Here is an 18,996-nt window from a genome sequence, read left to right on the forward strand (position 1 = left end):
AGTTAGTAAAGGCAACAAAATAATTAAGAACATATATTAATCTTGGTCCAAACCGTTATTTTATCTTGAATAATTGGGATTCCTAGTGCTTGTCTTTTTTCTTCCAAGATTTGATAGTGTAAACTTAACTAGAAACTTAATGAACACACATTCCCTACCTCTCACGCATGCATTTTTAAAAATGTATTTGTCAGCCGGGCGTGGTGGCGCAGGCTTGTAATCCCAGCATTCCGGAGGTTGAGACAGGAGGATCACAGTTCACAGACAGCCTCAGCTACTTAGTGAGGCCCTCTGCAACTCAGTGAGACCCTGTTTCAAAATAAAGAGTAAAAAATAGGGCAGGGGTTTAGCTCAGAGGCAGAACGTCCCTGGGTTCTATCCCTAGTACAGAAAAAAAAAATGTATTTGTCATTTCCCTCTCAGCAAATATAATAGAAATCTAAATGTTACACACCTTATTAAAATAAAATATTACCGAATAGCCAATAGATTATAATCTCAGATCTATAGAAATAAAATATTATATTATGTACCTAATATGTATAGTATGCATCTATATGTATAGTAAATATAATATGTATCTAATATTATGTAGGAGTCTATGTATCTAAAAATCTATAAAATAACATACATCAAAATGTTACTACTGGTTTATCTGGGTAGTGAGTGTAAAATATATTTTTCTTTTTTTGTGGTACTGGGGATGGAACCTAGGGGCATTCTACCTCAGAGCTACACCCCCTGCCCTATTTATTATTATTATTATTATTATTATTACTATTACTATTATTATTTTTGGTGGTACTGGGGTTCCTGGAAACCCTTCTACCTCTGGGCCACACTCCCATACCTATTTTATATTTTTATTTGGAAACAGGGTCTCTTAAACCAGAGAGGCTGAGTTGGAACCAGCGTGATCCTCCTGTATCAGCCTCCCAAGCCGGGGTGGGGTGGGGGGGTGGGGGGTGTTACAAGCGTGCGCCACCATTCCAGGCCTATTTTTTATTCTTTATTTTGAAACAGGGTCTCATTGAGTTGCAGAGGGCTCAGTAAGTAGCTGAGGCTGTCCAAGAACGGCTGTCCTCCAGTCTCAGCCTCCCCAATGCTGGGATTACAAGCGTGTACCACCACGCTTGGCTTGGCTTAAAATATTATTTTCTTCATCTTGTTCTTTTTCTTATTTTTCACATGCTCCACGATAAACGGTCATTTATTTTGTAAACATAATCCCTCTCCTACAGTAAAATCATATAATTACATTTCACCTTTTTGTAACAGATATAAACATAGATTAAAACCTCACACTCACTTAAACTATTGAGAAATTTGGCAAATGAGCTTTCGGGTTTTTTCTTGTCCTTAACTTATAGTAATTTCCTCAGGGTATTGTTTCTTGCAGTTTTGTTGTCTGAGTCTTCCAGAACCCCAGAGGATTCCCATCCCTGCTGCACAAACAAAACAAAACAAAACTCCGCAGAGGACTCGAGATCTCCGGATCTCACCTGGTGATACTATAGACAGACCTAAAGTAGAACGCTAGACAGCTAACACATTTTGGATAGGTATAAGCACAGTCTTGCCTGAGATCTGTCTGGGGTCATTTGGCTTATTGCAGGACGCTCCGGTTGCCTAGTAACGAGAGCCATCTTCCCCGCTAGCTCCGCCTCCACCCTCTAGACCACGCCCACTTCCCCAGCTAATCTCTCGTGAAGGGCGGAAACTCTTCAACCATTCAGAGTCCCCCAACGCGGATCCTCAGCCTATAATTGGAGAAGCGCAAAATAGGCGCTGCTTGGGGGAGGGTCTTCCGCGCAGCGGCGGAACGTCAGCACGTCGACGCGGGGTTTTCTCCGGCCGGGTCCAGCTAACCCTGCTCGGTTGTACCTGAGCCTGTGGTCCCGCCGTCCCTGCAGGAGGGCCGTGGTCGTTGATCGCTCGCGGGCCCTCGCGTTTTGCGAGGCTTAGTGCTCACATCCCTCGCCGTCACCTCCCTCCCAGCTCGTCCTCCAGGCCTCTCCTCCTTCAGGTGGCCTCGGAGAGGCGGGGGCCGGGGAAGCTAGGGGCCCCGCCCCGCTTGGGGCACGGATGGGAGGTGGCGGGAGGAGCGGCCTGGGATGTTCAGTCTGATGGCCAATTGTTGTAACTGGTTCAAGCGGTGGCGGGAGCCTGTCAGGTAAGCTGGACCCAGCTGCTCGGCGCAGCCCTAGGGGATGGGCACAGTGGCGCCCCCGGGCCGAGCAGGGCGCGGCCTCTTCTCTCTGCACCCGGCCACAGGGGACGTTTTCCTTCCCAGTGTGAGTTGTCCTGGGAGGTGCAGATTGGGGACCTTTGTGTTTGTGTGTCTTGTCTGTTTTCAGGTTCTGACCAATACTGCTAATGGTGGTTGTATTTTAAATAGATTTTCATTTCTTTAAAAGTTGTGTGTGTGTGTACAATTAGAAAAGATCTGTTGTGCATTTTTTTCCTGACATTTTTGGAATGGAAACTTTTTGACAAAGTGAGTCATGGAAAAGAGTCGTCAAAATAGGCACAGATCCCATTCCATTCTTTCCCCTCCTGATCTCTTTCTCTCTCTTTCACTCACCCTCCCCCTTCCTCCATTCCACACCCCCACACTATTTTGTTTGAGGACTTGAGCTTGAAATCTGGCTTTACTACCTAATAATTACATGACTCACCCACTTTTGGCCCCACCTTCCTCTTACATTAAATAAAGGTGATAACATCGGTGCCTCAGAAGTGCTGTATTCAATAAGAATAACTGACTGGTAGTATTTTGTTTACTAAAATGTAGTAGCTTTAGTGTTCATATGGACTCTAGTAAAACCTTTTAATTGAAAGAGTCCACTAAACATTTCATTTTGTAATACTAGACGTATTACTCTTCAGGGCCTGTCACTTTTTCATTCAGTGTTTAAGAAAATGACATGTACCACTTTCTGTGTTAAGAAGAAGACATTGAAATGATACTTTGAAATGATGCTTTTTTTATTGAGAGGCCCAAATTATAAGGAGACATTGAGTTTGTTACTATTTTTAAGTAATGTTAACTTTCCATAGTTTTACTTTGGAAATTAGGATAAAGATAAAACATAGTAAAATATTTTAAAAACATTCTTAACATTTCAAATATAATTTTTTTCTCGAATGAACTATTCTTTAAAGAATGAATCTCGAAAGCAATGCTTATTATAAGGAAAATACATATCTATGTTTAAAAATGCATACGTTTAAATGAAATTTCAAATTCTATTCTCCTTAAGTCTTAAGTGGACTTGAATGTTTTAAATGTAGTGATATGACTAACTCTAAGGGTTAACAATATGTTTTTAAATGTATAGGCTGATTTGTTTCAGTCATACTCTAGGCTCTATTAAGACTTGAAAATAATAATAGATGCCCCATCATGTTTTTCTCTGTTTTTAAATGTATTTTTGAGAGAGTTATAGTATATAGTTCATTTAACTAAAAAAATACTCAAGCTTATAATTCGAAAGCTTCTAATTCATCGTTCTTAGTGTTTACTTCTCACAGAAGACCATATATATATATATTCATTCATTCTCTGGGATTTATTTAAGCTAAAAAAGATGAGAGTTCACAGAAAAATATTTTGATTTACAAGTATAAGACAATTTTATTAGTAAAAGCAGAATTTAAATTCAAGCCTATAACTCAGAGTGCATTTTCTTCTTAAATAAGCAGCACTTTGGATTATACTGTTCAGCAGGTAACAACTAGCTACATGTGGATGTTGAGCATTTGAAATATGGCTACTCTACTGAAACACTGTAAGTAAATAAAACAGTGAATTTCTTCTGAGATTAGTTTGCTGATATCTCTATATTGTATTTACTCACCCATACTTCCTTACATGCTTTTCCATTCAGCATTTTATTCTAGAGATTGGGCTCAGGGTTATTAGATTTGTGTGATGTGGACAAGGCAGGAGTCAGAGACCAAGTGTTAGGCTTCTAGTCTAGGTCAGTATTCAGCACTAGGATGCCAGCCAATTCAGGAACCTAAGAAGTATTCAAACCATGTCTTCTGTTGTTAACCACAAACCAGAAGCTAAGCTTTCTAGCTGTGTAAATCTTGAAAAGCTTGCACTGCTAGACCCACAGATTCCACAGATTAGTGGCTTGCTTCAGTATAAATAGTGCAATATAATGTTTTTGCTTATGTTTTGTATTTTGGGGCCATAGTACAATGGTCAAAACTGAAACAAGCTGGGCATGATGGTGCGTGATTGTAATTCCAGTACTTCGGAGGCTGAGACAGGAGGATCACAGGTTCACAGCCAGCCTCAGCAACTTAGGTCCTTCATAACTTATTGAGACTGTTTCAAAATAAAATAAGGCTATTGTTGTAGCTTAGAGCTGGAAGCCCCTTGGGTTCTATTCTCAGCACCAAAAGAGGGAGAAAAAATGAAAAGCAAAAAAACAAAACTACCGAAAAAAAACAACCCACTAATATAATAACTTTAGCTTAATTATTATTAACTAAACTCTAGACATATTCTCAGTTCTAGCTTAAATATGTTAACTAAACTCTAGACTTATTCTCAGTTCACCAATTTTCTAACTAGGGTCCTTTTTGTTTGTCCAGCATCCAATGTAGAATCCCACACTACATTTTTATAGCTTATTCTTCCTGAGTTTGTATAGTTCCTTAGTCTTTCCTTATGCTTCATAACTTCCCGACTATGAATAGCACTGAATTTCTTTTTCTTTTTTTCTCATAGCATTCTTCTGCATTAGTTGTTTTCTTGTGATTGGACAAAGGTGTTACACTATGTAGAGGCATTGTGTTTTTCATGGTACATTATATCAGAGGATGCATGATGCCCTTGTGTCTTCTTAGTGATGACTTTAATCTTGATCACTTGGTTAAGGTGTTATCTGCCAGGCTTTTCAATATAGAGTTTAAGTCAAATAGATTGGGGTCAGAATCCAAGAGTGTTAGCTGAGCGTGGTGGTGCACACTTATAATCCCAGTACTTGGGAGGCAGAGACTGGAGGATGGAAAGTTCACAGCCAGCTTAGTGAGGTGCTCTGCAATTTAATGAGACCCTATTTCAGAATAAAGAATAAAAAATAAAGCTGGGGCTATAGCTCGTAGGTAGAATACCGCTGGCTCAATCCCTGGCACCACAAATGGATGGAAAGTTCACAGCCAGCTTAGTGAGGTGCTCTGCAATATAATGAGACCCTTTTTCAGAATAAAGAATAAAAAATAAAGCTGGGGCTATAGCTCGTAGGTAGAATACTGCTTGTTCAATCCCTGGCACCACAAAAAAAATGTTTTAGCACCTTTCCCTCTGTCTAGTGTTGGTAATTTTTGTTCTGTAGCGTTTCTGTCTTATAGGATCTTGCGGAAGAAAATATATGCAGGTATTTAATGCATAATGTACATATAATGCATAGTATATGCATAAATAGAAGTAACTAGATAGTATCCTCTGATCCTAGGAAATAAATATGGATTACGTTCTTCAATTCATATTTTATGTTTATTACTATATATTTTCCTTCTTTCTCCTATTTTAGTGAAAGAAGGGGAGCCACTTTCCTCTACAAGGCTGATCCTTCTAAGTATATTCTAAATTCCATTTTCTCCCCCCAGGTTTTCAGTATTCAGTCAGTCTTGAAGTATAAAACTGTCAATATACAACTGAAGCCAGAGATCACAGAGGAACTTCTGGGATATAAGAACAAATTTAGTTGGGCGTGGTGGCGCACGCTTGTAATCCCCACGCTTGGGAGGCGGAGACAGGAGGATCGCAAAGGTTCAAAGCCAGCCTTGCTGGCCTAAGAGACCCTGTTTCCAAATAAAAATATAAAATAGGTCTGGGAGTGTAGCCCAGAGCTAGAAGGGCTTCCAGGAACCCCTGTACCACACAACACACACACACACAAAACAAACCAAAACAAAACAAAACAAAAAAACAAATGTAAACTTTTATCTTAAAATGTTATTGTTTTAGTATAAAAAAACTCACTTTCTCTTTTAGTCTTCAGAGCTTCTTTTGTAAATATGCTCAAGTCTTTTTTTAACCTAAGCAAACTAAATGTTTTCGATTACTGCTCTAATACATTATCGTAAACTTAATGACTTAAGACGATTCAAGTTCATTATCTCATAGTTCTGAGTCAGAAGTCTGTAATGGGTCTGCAGAGTTGTATATATTCTGGAAACTAGGGGCAGAATCTGTTTTCTTTGTCTTTTCCAGTTTAGAGAAGCTGCCTCTATTCCTTGGCTCATGGTCTCTTTCCTCCTTCTTCAAAGCCAACATCATGGTCTTTCCTCTTTGATTTCTTGTTTTCTTTTGCTAAAGACCCTTGTAATTACAGTTGGCCAAGTTGGTTAATCTTCAGTCACATCTACAAAATTGCCTTTGCCATGCAAGGTAACATATGTACCAGTTCTAACGATGAGAGTGTGCATCATCGGGAGGTCCTTATTCTGTGTATCATATTAAACACCCCTCTTTTCCTGCAGCTCGAGTTTTCTCCTTTCCTTTTACCCCAGGATTACTAATTGACATTGGATTACTGGCACTGTTTCTACTTCCTCCTCTCTTGTGCCTGCTTTAACTCCCTACATTAGGAGATTTCTGCCTTTACCCTACAGTATAATTGTCCTTGCTTTGCTAGATACTGCCAGTTATTAAATCCGATAGAGAATTTCTAATTCTTTCTTTGTATGCCTTCTTGGCATCATCTAGTATTTAAAACCACTCTCTGCTTGAAATTCTCTTTCTTTTCTTTTCCAATTGTAACTTTTATTCTTTACTCCCTGATTCCTTTTCTGTCTCTTTTAGCCAGTTAGCCTTTTCTTAATCTGTCTCTTAAGTTTTCCAGGGTTCTTTTTTTTTGGTCCCCTTTTCTCCTTTTACATAGACTTCCTAGGTTTTAATCTCATATTAGCATTTCAGCTACTGCATGAACATATTTTCAATTAAAAGACTGCCCCATCCTGTTTCCAAGACACATATTTTTGTTAGTTTTTCTGTATTTCTTATCAACAAATTTATTCTGCCTTCCTGTTTCCTAAATCAGAAGCTGAGCAGAATTCTGAATATTTCATTGTGCTTTGTTCTCCCATGTCTCCAGGTCCTTTGGTTTTACCTGTTTAATACTGTCAGTTGTTCTCCCTTATCTGTGAGGGGTACATTCCAAAACCACCAGCAAATACCTGAAACTGTGTTTATTTCCAAGCATTACATATAAAATGTTTTTTTTCTGTATATGCAATACACACCAGTGATGAGTTTAATTTCTAGATTAAGCCCAGAAAGCTATGAGCAACCATAACTAATAATATTGTTGATAGACTATAACAGTATACTGTAATAAAGTGGCCAGCATCAATATCTTTATTTTGGGGCCTTCTTAAGTAAAATGACCTTACCTTGAATATAATAACTGTGATACAGTCAATTTGATAAAAGACTACTAGGTAAGAATTGGATAAGCAGCAATCATATACACCATGGGTATACTACATAAAGGGACGATTCCCGTCCCAGGGAGGTCAGAGTTGGATGGCACAAGATTTCATCTTACTTCTCAGAATAACATACATTTAAAACTTAGGAATTAATTTTTAAAATTTCTATTCATTGTTTTTGGACCACAGCTCGTCCTTTGAGGGATCTCAGAGGTAAATGAGATAAAGGGTTGGTTTTATGGTGGTAGTATTGGAAGGCAGTAAACTTATAGGAAGTAGAGCCAAGTGGAAGGAAGTTAGATCATTGATACTGTGCTTTCAAAGGTGGTTATGGGAGCTTAGTCCTCTCTTCTTTCTCTCATTTCCTGGCTTATGACAGAAATGATTTTGCTGCGTCATCTGCTCCCAATAACATGTATTACCTCACCATAGGCCCAGAGCTATAGGACCAATTCCACAAACTGAAATCTCCAAAACTGCGAACCAGAATATGCCTCTTCTTTTTATACTTTAATTATCTCATATATTTCATCATAGTTATAGAAAGCTGACTAATCACACCACAGGTAACTGAAATCATAGTAAGAGGAGATTACTATATTTCTTAAACTTCCACTATTTGCATCTTTTTTGTATATTTTCAGTGTTTTGTTTTCAATATGCAGCTGATTTTAAATCCTCACTGTTTCCTAATTGCCTCTGGGCTAACATCAAACTTCTTACAGGATCTCATGATTTGACCTGAGCCTGGCTATATGGACTCTCCACAAGCCATTCTTCTCTGGTTATGCCAGATTTGAGGTACTTAAATTCTCCGATCTTTCCATTCCTACCTGGAATACCCATGTCTTTTTCTAATTAGGTTTCAAATCTCAGCTGGGAGATTTTCTCCTGAAAACTTTCTTTGAATTCTAGCCACATTCTTTACTCTTTTGTTAGGTTTTCTTAGCAGCCTGTATTTGTCTCCACTTATACATGTATTGTAATGAAATGTTTACTAATCTTCACTAGTCCAGAGGGATGTCTCTAGGACAGGAACTGCTGTTATATAAACAATATTTAAAAGTAACATATGTTTACTCTTACATAAAGTAATATAGGTTTACTGTAGAACATTGAAAGCAGAGTTTAGCAAAAAAAAAAAATTTTTTTTAAATCATCTAAAATGTACTTCCACAGATAAACACTTAGTATTTTCATGTAGAATTTCATGTATACATGTATATTTTTAATTGAGTACTATTTCATAGATATTATTTATATTTCACTTCAGTGTATCAATTTTTCTCTAATATTACTTTTTTTTGTGTGATACTGGGGATGGAAATCAGGGGCCTTCTACTTCCAGGCTATATTCCCAGACTTATTTTATATTTTATTTGGAAACAGGGTCTCACTAAGCTGCTGATAAGTAAGTTACTGAGGCTGGCTTCGAACCTGTGCGATATTCTTTTCTCAGCCTCCCAGGTACTGGGATTACAAGTGTATACCAACACACCCAGCTTATATTAATATTTTGATTCAGCATATTTGAAGAACACCAGAATAGTATGTTATATAGATTTACAAAAGTATATATAATCATTTCCCTGTTACTAAATATTTAGTAGGTGAAAATTTTGTACTGTTATAAATGCTTTAGTGAGCATACTTATATAAATATATTTGGAAGTGGAGTTTTAGTTCAAGTGATATGAAAAAGTTTATATTTGATATAAAATAATTAATTGAGAAACCATTAGGCTGAGAAACTCCAGTGTCCTAGCTTTCAGTATAAGAAAATTGAAATATCAATTTTAAGCCGGGCGTGGTGGCGCATGCTTGTAATCCCAGCATTTGGAGGTTGAGACCGGAAGATCACAGTTTGCTGACAGCCTCAGCTACTTAGGCCCTCTGCAACTCAGTGAGACCCGGTTTCAAAATAAAAAATAGGGCAGGGGGTGTAGCTCAGAGGTCGAATGCCCCTAGGTTCCATCCCCAGATCCACCAAAAAAAAAAAAATATATATATATATATATATATAATTTTTTATATTTTAATAAAAATATATATATAATTTTATATAAACATTAAAATGAAACTTTAAGGTTAACCAATCAGAAACTGCTAACTAATCTAATTAGACCCTTTACCAATTAGAAATAGCTAATGAACTTCTAATTAGGAATATCCCATTTTAACTGATCTAATTTTTTTTTCTTTGTTTTGCTTCTTTGAACACTTTAAAATGTTTTCTCCCTTGGTGGGTCATTCAGTCACTTGTGGTTTGGCACTGCCCTGTTCAGGAATCAATGAATGCTCAAATAAATTCTTTACAATTTTTAGTGTGCTTAAGTTTGTCTTTTGACAATATCTGTTGCCTAATGCTTCAGAATAATTCTATTCTAACCAATTTTTATTTTTTTTGAAATTTTCCAGTGAGGCATGTAAATTTCTTACTAAATATTTAAGCTAGGGAATAATTTGGGACTTCAGATAATGAAGGAGGAACTCCAGTGGAGCCAGGGAGGTGATCTAGGGGGAGAGGGGTGGAAAGAGGGAGGATAAATGAAGGAATCACTTCCATTGACTTTATGTGCATATGGGAGAATACTCACTTCACTCTCAGTGCCCTGTACGGGGAAGAGGGAAGAGGGGAAAAGGGGAGGGAGCTGGGGGAAAAGCCCACCAAGTGCTGTGTGCATGTATGCCACTATCAGTATGAACTGCATTATGATGTGATACTATAATACACCAATAAAAGTATTTAAAAAGAGATTTTTAGTGTTTATGATCATAAACATTTACTCCATTGTAATTTGTGTACAGGAAGCAGCCTTCATCCTGGGTATAGCACAGAGGATCTGTCAAGCCATAATGCTTAGTAAATATCTAAACCCTGTAGCATCTCCTCACCCTTACCATATTATAATCTGTATACTTTGAGTGATGGTGATTTATACAAAGTAGCATCCAGGTCATGAAATACTGGTATAAAACATAATGACAAAATATGAAAGAGTTGAAAGATGATTTATAGGATGCTTAGAATCAGAGGACAGGAGTTTAGAAGAAGGGGTATATTTTTTAATCTGAATCTAGAAGAAATTTGTACATTCTAAGATTTCCATGAACATAATTTCAAGAAGAATGGCCCATTTGAGAGAAGGAGAAAGTAAGACCTTTTTTTTTTTTTTTGAGGGTCTGGGGTATTCTACCTCAGAGCTACACTTCGTACCCTATTTTTTATTCTTTATTTTGAAACAGGGTTTCACTAAGTTGTGGAGGAACTCACTAAGTAGCTGAGGCTGTCTGAGAACCTCGATCCTCCAGTCTTAGCCTCCCAAATGCTGGGATTACAAGAGTGTGTCACCATGACAAGCAAGTTAAGACCTTTTAAATGAAAGCATTTAGGAAAGAGTTATAACTTTTTTTTTTTTTTTTTTTTTTGGTGGTACTGGGGTTCCTGGAAGCCCTTCTGCCTCCGGGCTACAATCCCAGACCTATTTTGTGTTTTTTGAAGCAGGGTGTCTTACGCCAGTGCGGCTGGCTTCGAACCTGCGCGATCCTCCTGTCTCTGCCTCCCAAGCACAGGGATTACAAGCATGCGCCACCACGCCAGGCGAGTTATAAATCTTTTAAAATGTATAATTATTTAAAAGAAAAACATAAGTACCTATGTGCCTGCCACCCAGATTTTACTAAGATTAACCTTTAGTTTCATATTTCACTTTTAGTTTTGAAGAAGTAACGAATCCTTGAAGCTTTCTATAATATATTCATTTCCCACCATCTCTTAGAGTTAAACACGATCTTGAACTAATTTCTTGCCATTTATGGTTTCAGTATCACAATTCAGCCTGTCAAAAATGTTTTCCACACTCGTGTTTACTGTGATCAAGTCTAGGAGACATGTCACACTAAGCAGTGTGCTATGATTTTTTTCTTTGGCGGAATAACTGCTACTTTTTGGGTCTAAATAAATATAACTGGATCTAGACCGCTTATAGGAATTGCTGAGTTTTTAATTTCCTAATTAAGCTGTACATATAGATTAGCAAGGATTATTTAATGTGCTTTATGCTGAACTAGAATGGCTTATATCCTCTTTTATTCCTTTAGTACTTGTTTCTGCATTGCAAAAATTTCAGAGCTTTAGGATGGAAAAGGACCTAGAGATCTTTGTATTCTATTCATGTATGTGTGTGTGTGTAAATGTGTTTATATGTATGTGTGTGATTTTTTTTTTTTTTTGGTCATGCTGAGTTTAAACCTAGGGCTTCATGCATACAAAGCCTGAGCTCTGCCACTGAGCTGCTCCAACAACACTCCACCCTCTTATATTTTAAAGATGAAAAATATGACACTAAGAGTTTGGCTTAATTAAGGCTTCAGTGCCAGGATATAACCTCAAGTTTGGTCCTTTCCCTACCTATTAGTACTCAATAAATTTAGATAGTGGTTTTGTTATAATATTCTGCTTGGCTTTACAGTTTGCATTAAAGTATCAGAAAATAATATACTTGTACAATAAAATATCAGAAACACCTTCAAATTTATATTCTATCACTATTACATGTTTTTCAGTCTCATATGCATATATCATAAAGCAGTGCTTCCACATTCCTTTTCACATATATTTGTTACTTTTAAATTTATATTATGTTCTTATGTCAAAAATTTAGAACTTCATGTAGTTTTAAATATTTTAGGTAATAGAATTTTCATGTGTCAGTCAGACTTTGCTTTTAAGTGTTTTTATTAAGCTGAGCATGGTAGTGCATGCTTATCATCCCAGTACTTGATAGGCTTAGACAGAGGGATTGTAGGTTTGAAGCCAGCCTCCACAATTTAGCAAGGCCCTCTGTAACTTAGTGAGACCCTGTTTCCAAATAAATAATATTGAGTTGGGAGTATAACTTCAAGGTAGAATGCCTCTGGGTTCAATTCCCAGTACCAAAAATAAACAAACAAACCAAATAAATAAATAAATGTTTTTAGTGAAGTATCTTTGACTTGCAAAATGTTTTTGAAAAGTAGTATAACTTGGACGTAGAATACCTCTGGGTTCAATCCCCATTACCAAAAATAAATAAGTGTTTTGAGTAAAGTACCTTTTACTTACATAATGTTTTTGAAGTTAAAAGTAGCTTCTCTGTGTTTATCTTAGGTAAAGTAGCATTTTAGCTGACATATGAGGAAGTTTAACCTTGAAGATGTTGAAGTATTTTAATATTGCCATTTAAAAAGATTCAGAGAAGCCGGGCATGGTGGTGCTCGCTTGTAATCCCAGTGCTTGGGGATTACTAAAATCTTAAGAGTGAAAAGAGTATAGATGTAATAGAAAATGAAAGGTCATTTTTCTTAAAAATGTGTATTAGGACATTTTACTTTGACTCATAAGAGATGTGAAGGATTCCATGAAGTTTCTCAGAATCTCTGGCTCAGGTGATGTTTATTTGTAGCATGGTCTTGGACTTTCAGAGTAGGCATCTCTTCCCATGCCTGCTTGCTGATGTCCTTTGTGACAGTTACCCATTTTACTAAAATTATTTCTTCAATGCCTATTTTCTTGCTAGGCTTGGAAGGCTTATGAGGATTAAGAATTGTGGATGCTTGTTTGCTACCATATAATGGGTGTTTAATATTTATAGAATAAATGATGCAAACAGATAGAAAAGATGGATTTGTTTCTCAAAAAGTAATTGTTTGGGTTCATGGTAATATTTATAGCACTGCAGATCTTAAAATCTATTATAAATAATTAAAGAAAATTGAATTGACTTTCCTATTAAGAATATTTTAGTAATTAATTGCATATCTAGCAACTTGAATTATCTAAAAGATTTATTTAAACTCATGTTGTTGTTTTTTTCTTTTCTTTTTTCCCCTGTTTGTGGAGCTTTGAATCAAAACCAGAGCTATGTTCTCAGCTTTAAAGTTCTACATTATTCATCTTTTCTGAGTAGTCATTTACTATATTTTGTTGAAGAAATAATTTTGTACTTAAATCTTATTGATATTTTATATTTAATCTATTAGTCTATTCCATTTATGATAATTATTAGTTTCCAAACAATAAAGTTATAATCTGAATATGTTCTAACTTTCTTAGGAAGTAAATTTATAGTTTCCAAAGTAGATAATGCAGATAAAATTTTCACATGGATATAGGTGCTAGGTTCTTATGTACAACTTCATTGCCATAAGTTTATAATCTTGTTTATGGATCTTTTTGGCATTCCCACTGGCCTCTCCATCAGCTGATTGAGTATGGGGTCTAAGGATGCTGCTTATTGTTATTTACCTTATTCTTAGACTGAGTCAAGTATAGACATAAACTCCATTAATTAAATTAAATTATTAATTAATTAAAACTCACTTCATAACAGGGAGGGTATGGGATCATAGAACATTTAGATGATACCAAGGCTCTTGGATGTCAAAGGAAATGAACATGCAGAATGAATTCATTTCATATCACTCACAGTATAAGTAAAAATCCTGACTGTATCCTTTAAGGTATTACATAATTTGGTCTACATCCTGTGTGTGTGTGTGTGTGTGTGTGTGTGGTCTGTTCTCCTGTCCTTTTACCTCTTTTGGCTTTACCACAGTGACCTCGTGACCTCTTTGCTGATACTTGGATATCTTCATATGTCTTTACACCAGTTGTATGATTTTGACCCAATTATATGTGTAACTATCCTCCTCCTTCAAGGCCTTGGTCATACTTTACTCTCTGAGGCCTGCCCCACCACTCTATAAAACTGCCTCTACTTTTCATCTCTTTATCTTGCTGTATTCTATTCTTTTGTCCATAGTACTTGATAATCTTCCATTCTGCTCATCATTCTTATATCCATAATCTAAAGAGACCTGACTATGAAACTTAAAGGAAAAATGTTTTATTTTTCATGGAGTTCAGTTCATGTGAGACCTCGAATTATGGTTCTCAGGGCATGATAGCAGGAGACAGGAGAGGGAAAGAAGAGAGAGAAAAAAAGAGAGAAAGAGAAAGAGAGAGATGGAGAGAGGGAGAGATAGAGGGAGGGAGGGGGAGGAAAGGAGAGGGAGAGGGAGAGAGATAAAGAGACACGGAGGGGTAATGAAAAAGAACTTGGACACATGGCCTGTGTTCCTACAACCTTCATGACTTAATTATATTATCTCCAAATATTAATAAATGAGCTCTTTAGAGGACATTTTATATTCAACTATTATACCTTCTAACATCGTATATATTTTATACTGGACTTATATTTTCTTATCACTAAAATATAAACTTAATAAGGAAGAGTTTGTGTATTTGTATGTTTTATGGTAGTGGCTCTTTGATAAACAGGTATATCTATAATATCTAAAACACTAGTGTTTGGTCTTTTAAGTTGGTCAGTGATTATTTAATAAATAAACAGTTTGGTTTTGAATGACTGTTTTTTCTCAGCTAATGACTCATTTTTTTAACAGCCTCTGTCCTCTTTTGAAATGACATGTTTTGAATCATGAGGTTGGGGGAAAAGAAATCTAGATCCTAGAAAAAATTAGCACTCTTTTTTTTCTTTTTTTTCTTTTTTTTATTTTTGCAGGTCTGGGGATGGAACTTAGGGATATTCGACCTCCAAGCCACACCCTCTGCCCTGTTTTTTATTCTTTATTTTGAAACAGGGTCTCACTGAGTTACAGAAGGCCTCACTATATAGCTGAGGCTGTCTGTGAACCGTGATCCTCCGGTCTCAGCCTCCAGAATGCTGGGATTACAAGCATATGCCACCAAGCCCAGCTTAGAGAGCATTCTTTATTGTCATTTAAGTTCAGTTTTTAACCCTCTTTGGCATGATTGTCTATCAGGAATGAATAAACTTATACCGATCTAGTAAGAGTGTGGCCTTTCTCTGAGGTCTCAACATGGCAGCTATTTTAAACTATGACTTACTCTCTGTATTCCCAAAACAATTTTCATTCCCAAATCTATGGTGATATTGGGTTGTCTTACCTTTTACATTGTGCAAATATTCAGCCTGAAACAGAATGAGTTTTAGTGGTAGGCTAAATTACCAAGTTAATAGAACCAGTATGATAGTTTTTTTTACTTTATGTTCCATATATATATTTGTGTGTGTGTGTATATGTGTATATACACACACATGCATATATATGTATGTATATATATATAATACATATGTTTTGTGAACTCTAATATATTTATTTTTTTAAGTTTAAGAAGTTCCTAGGAGTTAGGTGAATTAGATTCTGGTTCTGACTCTGTGATTCATTGTGTGACCTTTGACAAATTATCTTATCTGGACTTATGCTTTTTTAATTGTAAAACTAACTTTTTTCAGTTTATGAAGTTTAACTATCAAACATTTTAAACCTTATTAGGAAGGTTTAAACCTTTTAGGTTTAACCATTTAAACCTTTTAGGAAATCTCTTTCAAAGTTTCAAAGCACTTTAAGTTAATTATATTATATGGTATTTAAGATTTATATTTGGCAAGGTGATGTGTATCTGAAGACAGATTTGAGCAAACGACCCAAGAAGGTTTCTTTTCTTATGCATTTTCATAAGATAAACAGATTTGTAGCCATTTATAATAATCCCTAAAATTCAGTCAACTAGAAAATCATCAAGGCTTTCTCCATGATAAGTAACTCAGGGCCAGATCCTGTGTCCTTACCTCCCTTTCTGTCTTTATTTTTATTTTTTTCAATTCTTCTTTATTCCTCATATTATCTATTCTACAAAAGAAAGTAATTTGAATGTATCTTTTCTTGAATTTTGCTTTTGAATTTTTATTTTATTCATCATGGTGCCTCTTAGCAGACAGCTACAGTTCTTTAAATGGTTGTTTGAATGAATGAATTTGCTCTTATTTTTTTTTTTCTAATGCTAAAGCAACAATGAAAGTGACATTTAAATTTTCATTATTTTAAGAAAGGTGACTCTTGTGATGGTGGGACTCGATAATGCTGGTAAAACAGCAACTGCAAAGGGAATCCAAGGAGGTAAGCTGAAAATTATTTGTATGTTTTTTGAACTTTATTAGAAGATTCTGAATTATTTACTTATTTACATTAAATTGCCTTATTTATATTCTTATCATGTTTGTGACTGATGAATAGGCTATGGTATAATGATATCATCTTCTTATTATATTTCAGATTTGAATAGAGGCAAGGCTTCTTGAGGTTACTGATCAACCAGGAGGAATTTTATCTATGTTCTAGATAAGAAGGAAAAAAAAAAAAAAAACACAGAATGATGTACACTTGCATTTAAGGATATACACCTTTTTAACTTATATTTTCTTTGCCAAAATTTAGGCATGAAGCCATTCCTAAATGAAGTGGAGATAGAAGTATAGTTATCCCTTATTATTTTCTTTATATCTCTTGATGCTTTTTTTAATATGCTTTGTAATATTATAGTTATATTAAAGAACAGGCCTCTGTCATTAAGGGGCTTTGTGATATATATAAAATCTCATTGAATGTATTTAGTTGATTAGTCTTATAATATAGCAGTGTCTGTGATAGTGAGTTTGTTGGACACTGATGATAGATATGTCTATCTTAAACCAGGCATCTTAAAAGCATCAAACAGGCAGACATATTGGGAGAAATGTATTTTTTCCTGAAAAAGGATGATTGTGGCAAGATAGTACGCCTACTAAAAGTTGTAAGGCTATTATTTATTAATATCTTGTAAAACTTACTGTTTGAGGAAAATACTCTGTCACTGTAAATCATATAGTATCATTCATGAATTCATCTAAAGCTTTTTTGGTACTCCTCATGCTATCTTCTAGATTATCTCCTTGCAGAGCACACACTATCTTTATCTAAACCAGGGTCAGAAACACTTTTTGTTGTTGTTGTAAAAATACAGTGAATATTTTAGACCTTTGGGCCATAGAGTTTGTTTGCCAAGTACAAAGCTCCAAACCTTATAGTGTCAAAGTAGTCATAGCATTAAACAAATGAGTCTGATCATATTCTAGTGAGGAATTTACTGGCCTGCAATTTGCATTTCATGTAATTTTTATGTGTGATGAAATATTCTTCTTTTAGTTTTCAACCATTTAAAAATGAAAAACACATTCTTAGCTTGTGTGCCATGCAGAAAGAAGTATAAGGGAAAATTTGACCAGCAGGTCATAACACTACTTAAACTTCTTTCTGTCTTCCATATCTTCAAAATATCTTGAAAACCTTACACTCAAGAAAGAAGACACCTAGAAATCTGTTAATTAGACTATTTATTTATTTATTTATTGCCAAACTGGGAATGAAACCCAGGGGCATTCTACCTCAAAGCTACACCCCCATCCCTATTTTTTATTCTTTATTTTGAAACAGAGTCTCAATGAGTTGAAAAGGGCCTCACTAAGTAGTAGCTAAGTCTGTCCTCCAACTGAGATCTTCCTCTCTCAGCCTCCCAAATGCTGGGTTTACAAGTATGTGTCATCATGCCCAGCCAGACCATTTATTTTGCTGTGTGTACTTAGAACATCTTTTTTGCTGTTAGGTCACCTTTCTTCCATGTTCTTCCTCCATATATCCATCAATTCTTTTTTCTGAGTCTATAAAATATTGAGGGTATCACATAATAAACTAAAAGTTAGCCGGGCGTGGTGGCGCACGCTTGTAATCCCAGCATTCGGGAGGCTGAGACCAGAGGATTGCTGTTCACGGACAGCCTCAGCTACTTAGTGAGGCCCTCTGCAACTCAGTGAGACCCGGTTTCAATGTAAATAATAAAAAAATAGGGCAGGGGATGCAGTTCGGAGGTCAAATGTCCCTGGGTTTCATCCCCAGACCCACATAAATAAATAAATAAACAAACAAACAAACAAACAAACTAAAAGTCATAGCTGCCTTCAACTTTGATCTGTCTTCTGCTTAGTTTTTGTTCTTTATCTCCTGTTTACTCCAGCCTACTCTACTGACTGACCGCTTACCTTTATTTCCAGTTTTATAAAATTATTTGATGCTGGGTGTGATGACACATGCCTGTAATCTCAGCATTTGGGAAGCTGAAATAGGAGCATCACAATTTGAAGACAGCCTCAGCTACTTAGTGAAGCCCTTGGCAATGTGTTCCATATTAATCCTTCTCATGCCTTTGTATTTTTGCTTATGTTGTCCCCACTTTTTTCTAGAAAGAGTATCTACTTATCTTTAAAAACTTACTTTTATCAGTCTCCTTTATAAAGTTTTCTGCCAACTATTACCACTCTGATAAGTAGAATTGACTATGTCCTTTTTGTTTGTTTTTTGCCTGCTTTATACCTACTGCTTGATTACATTCAGCTTGTTTGTCTCTCTGCTTCTTCAAACCATAAATCCTTTATAGGCAGTTTTAGGTTTTTCTTTTTCTTTCTTTCTTTTTTTTTTTTTTTTGTCTTAGTCATGCTCCTTAGATATAGGAAGCAGTCTTCTTAAAGCATCTCCTTTATAGCTTCTAATTGTCTGCTTATTTCTGGTTCTTCTCTTACCTCTTGGCTTCCCCCCCCTTCTTATTTATTATTTCTTTTGACATATGTTTATTTCCTCTCTAGC

The 18,996-nt window shown here is 36.0% G+C and overlaps 1 protein-coding gene across 3 annotated transcripts in view; it reads left to right on the top strand.

Annotated features, from left to right (window-relative positions):
* Nucleotides 1-2,114: 2,114 nt before the first annotated feature.
* The window catches only part of ARL13B (ARF like GTPase 13B), a gene marked incomplete at both ends in the record, with an annotated part of 65,006 nt that continues 48,124 nt past the window's right edge, over nt 2,115-18,996 (top strand). For 2 of the 3 annotated variants that reach the window (XM_080695794.1, XM_080695795.1), the window contains 2 exons: nt 2,115-2,173; nt 16,370-16,440. In XM_080695794.1, coding sequence (XP_080551920.1) covers nt 2,115-2,173; nt 16,370-16,440 — 130 coding nt within the window. The remainder of the gene's footprint in view (nt 2,174-16,369; nt 16,441-18,996) is intronic. The other variant, XM_080695796.1, reaches the window with a different exon arrangement.

The sequence above is a fragment of the Muscardinus avellanarius genome, assembly GCF_963383645.1.
Source record: "Muscardinus avellanarius genome assembly, chromosome: 5".
NCBI lineage: Eukaryota > Metazoa > Chordata > Mammalia > Rodentia > Gliridae > Muscardinus > Muscardinus avellanarius.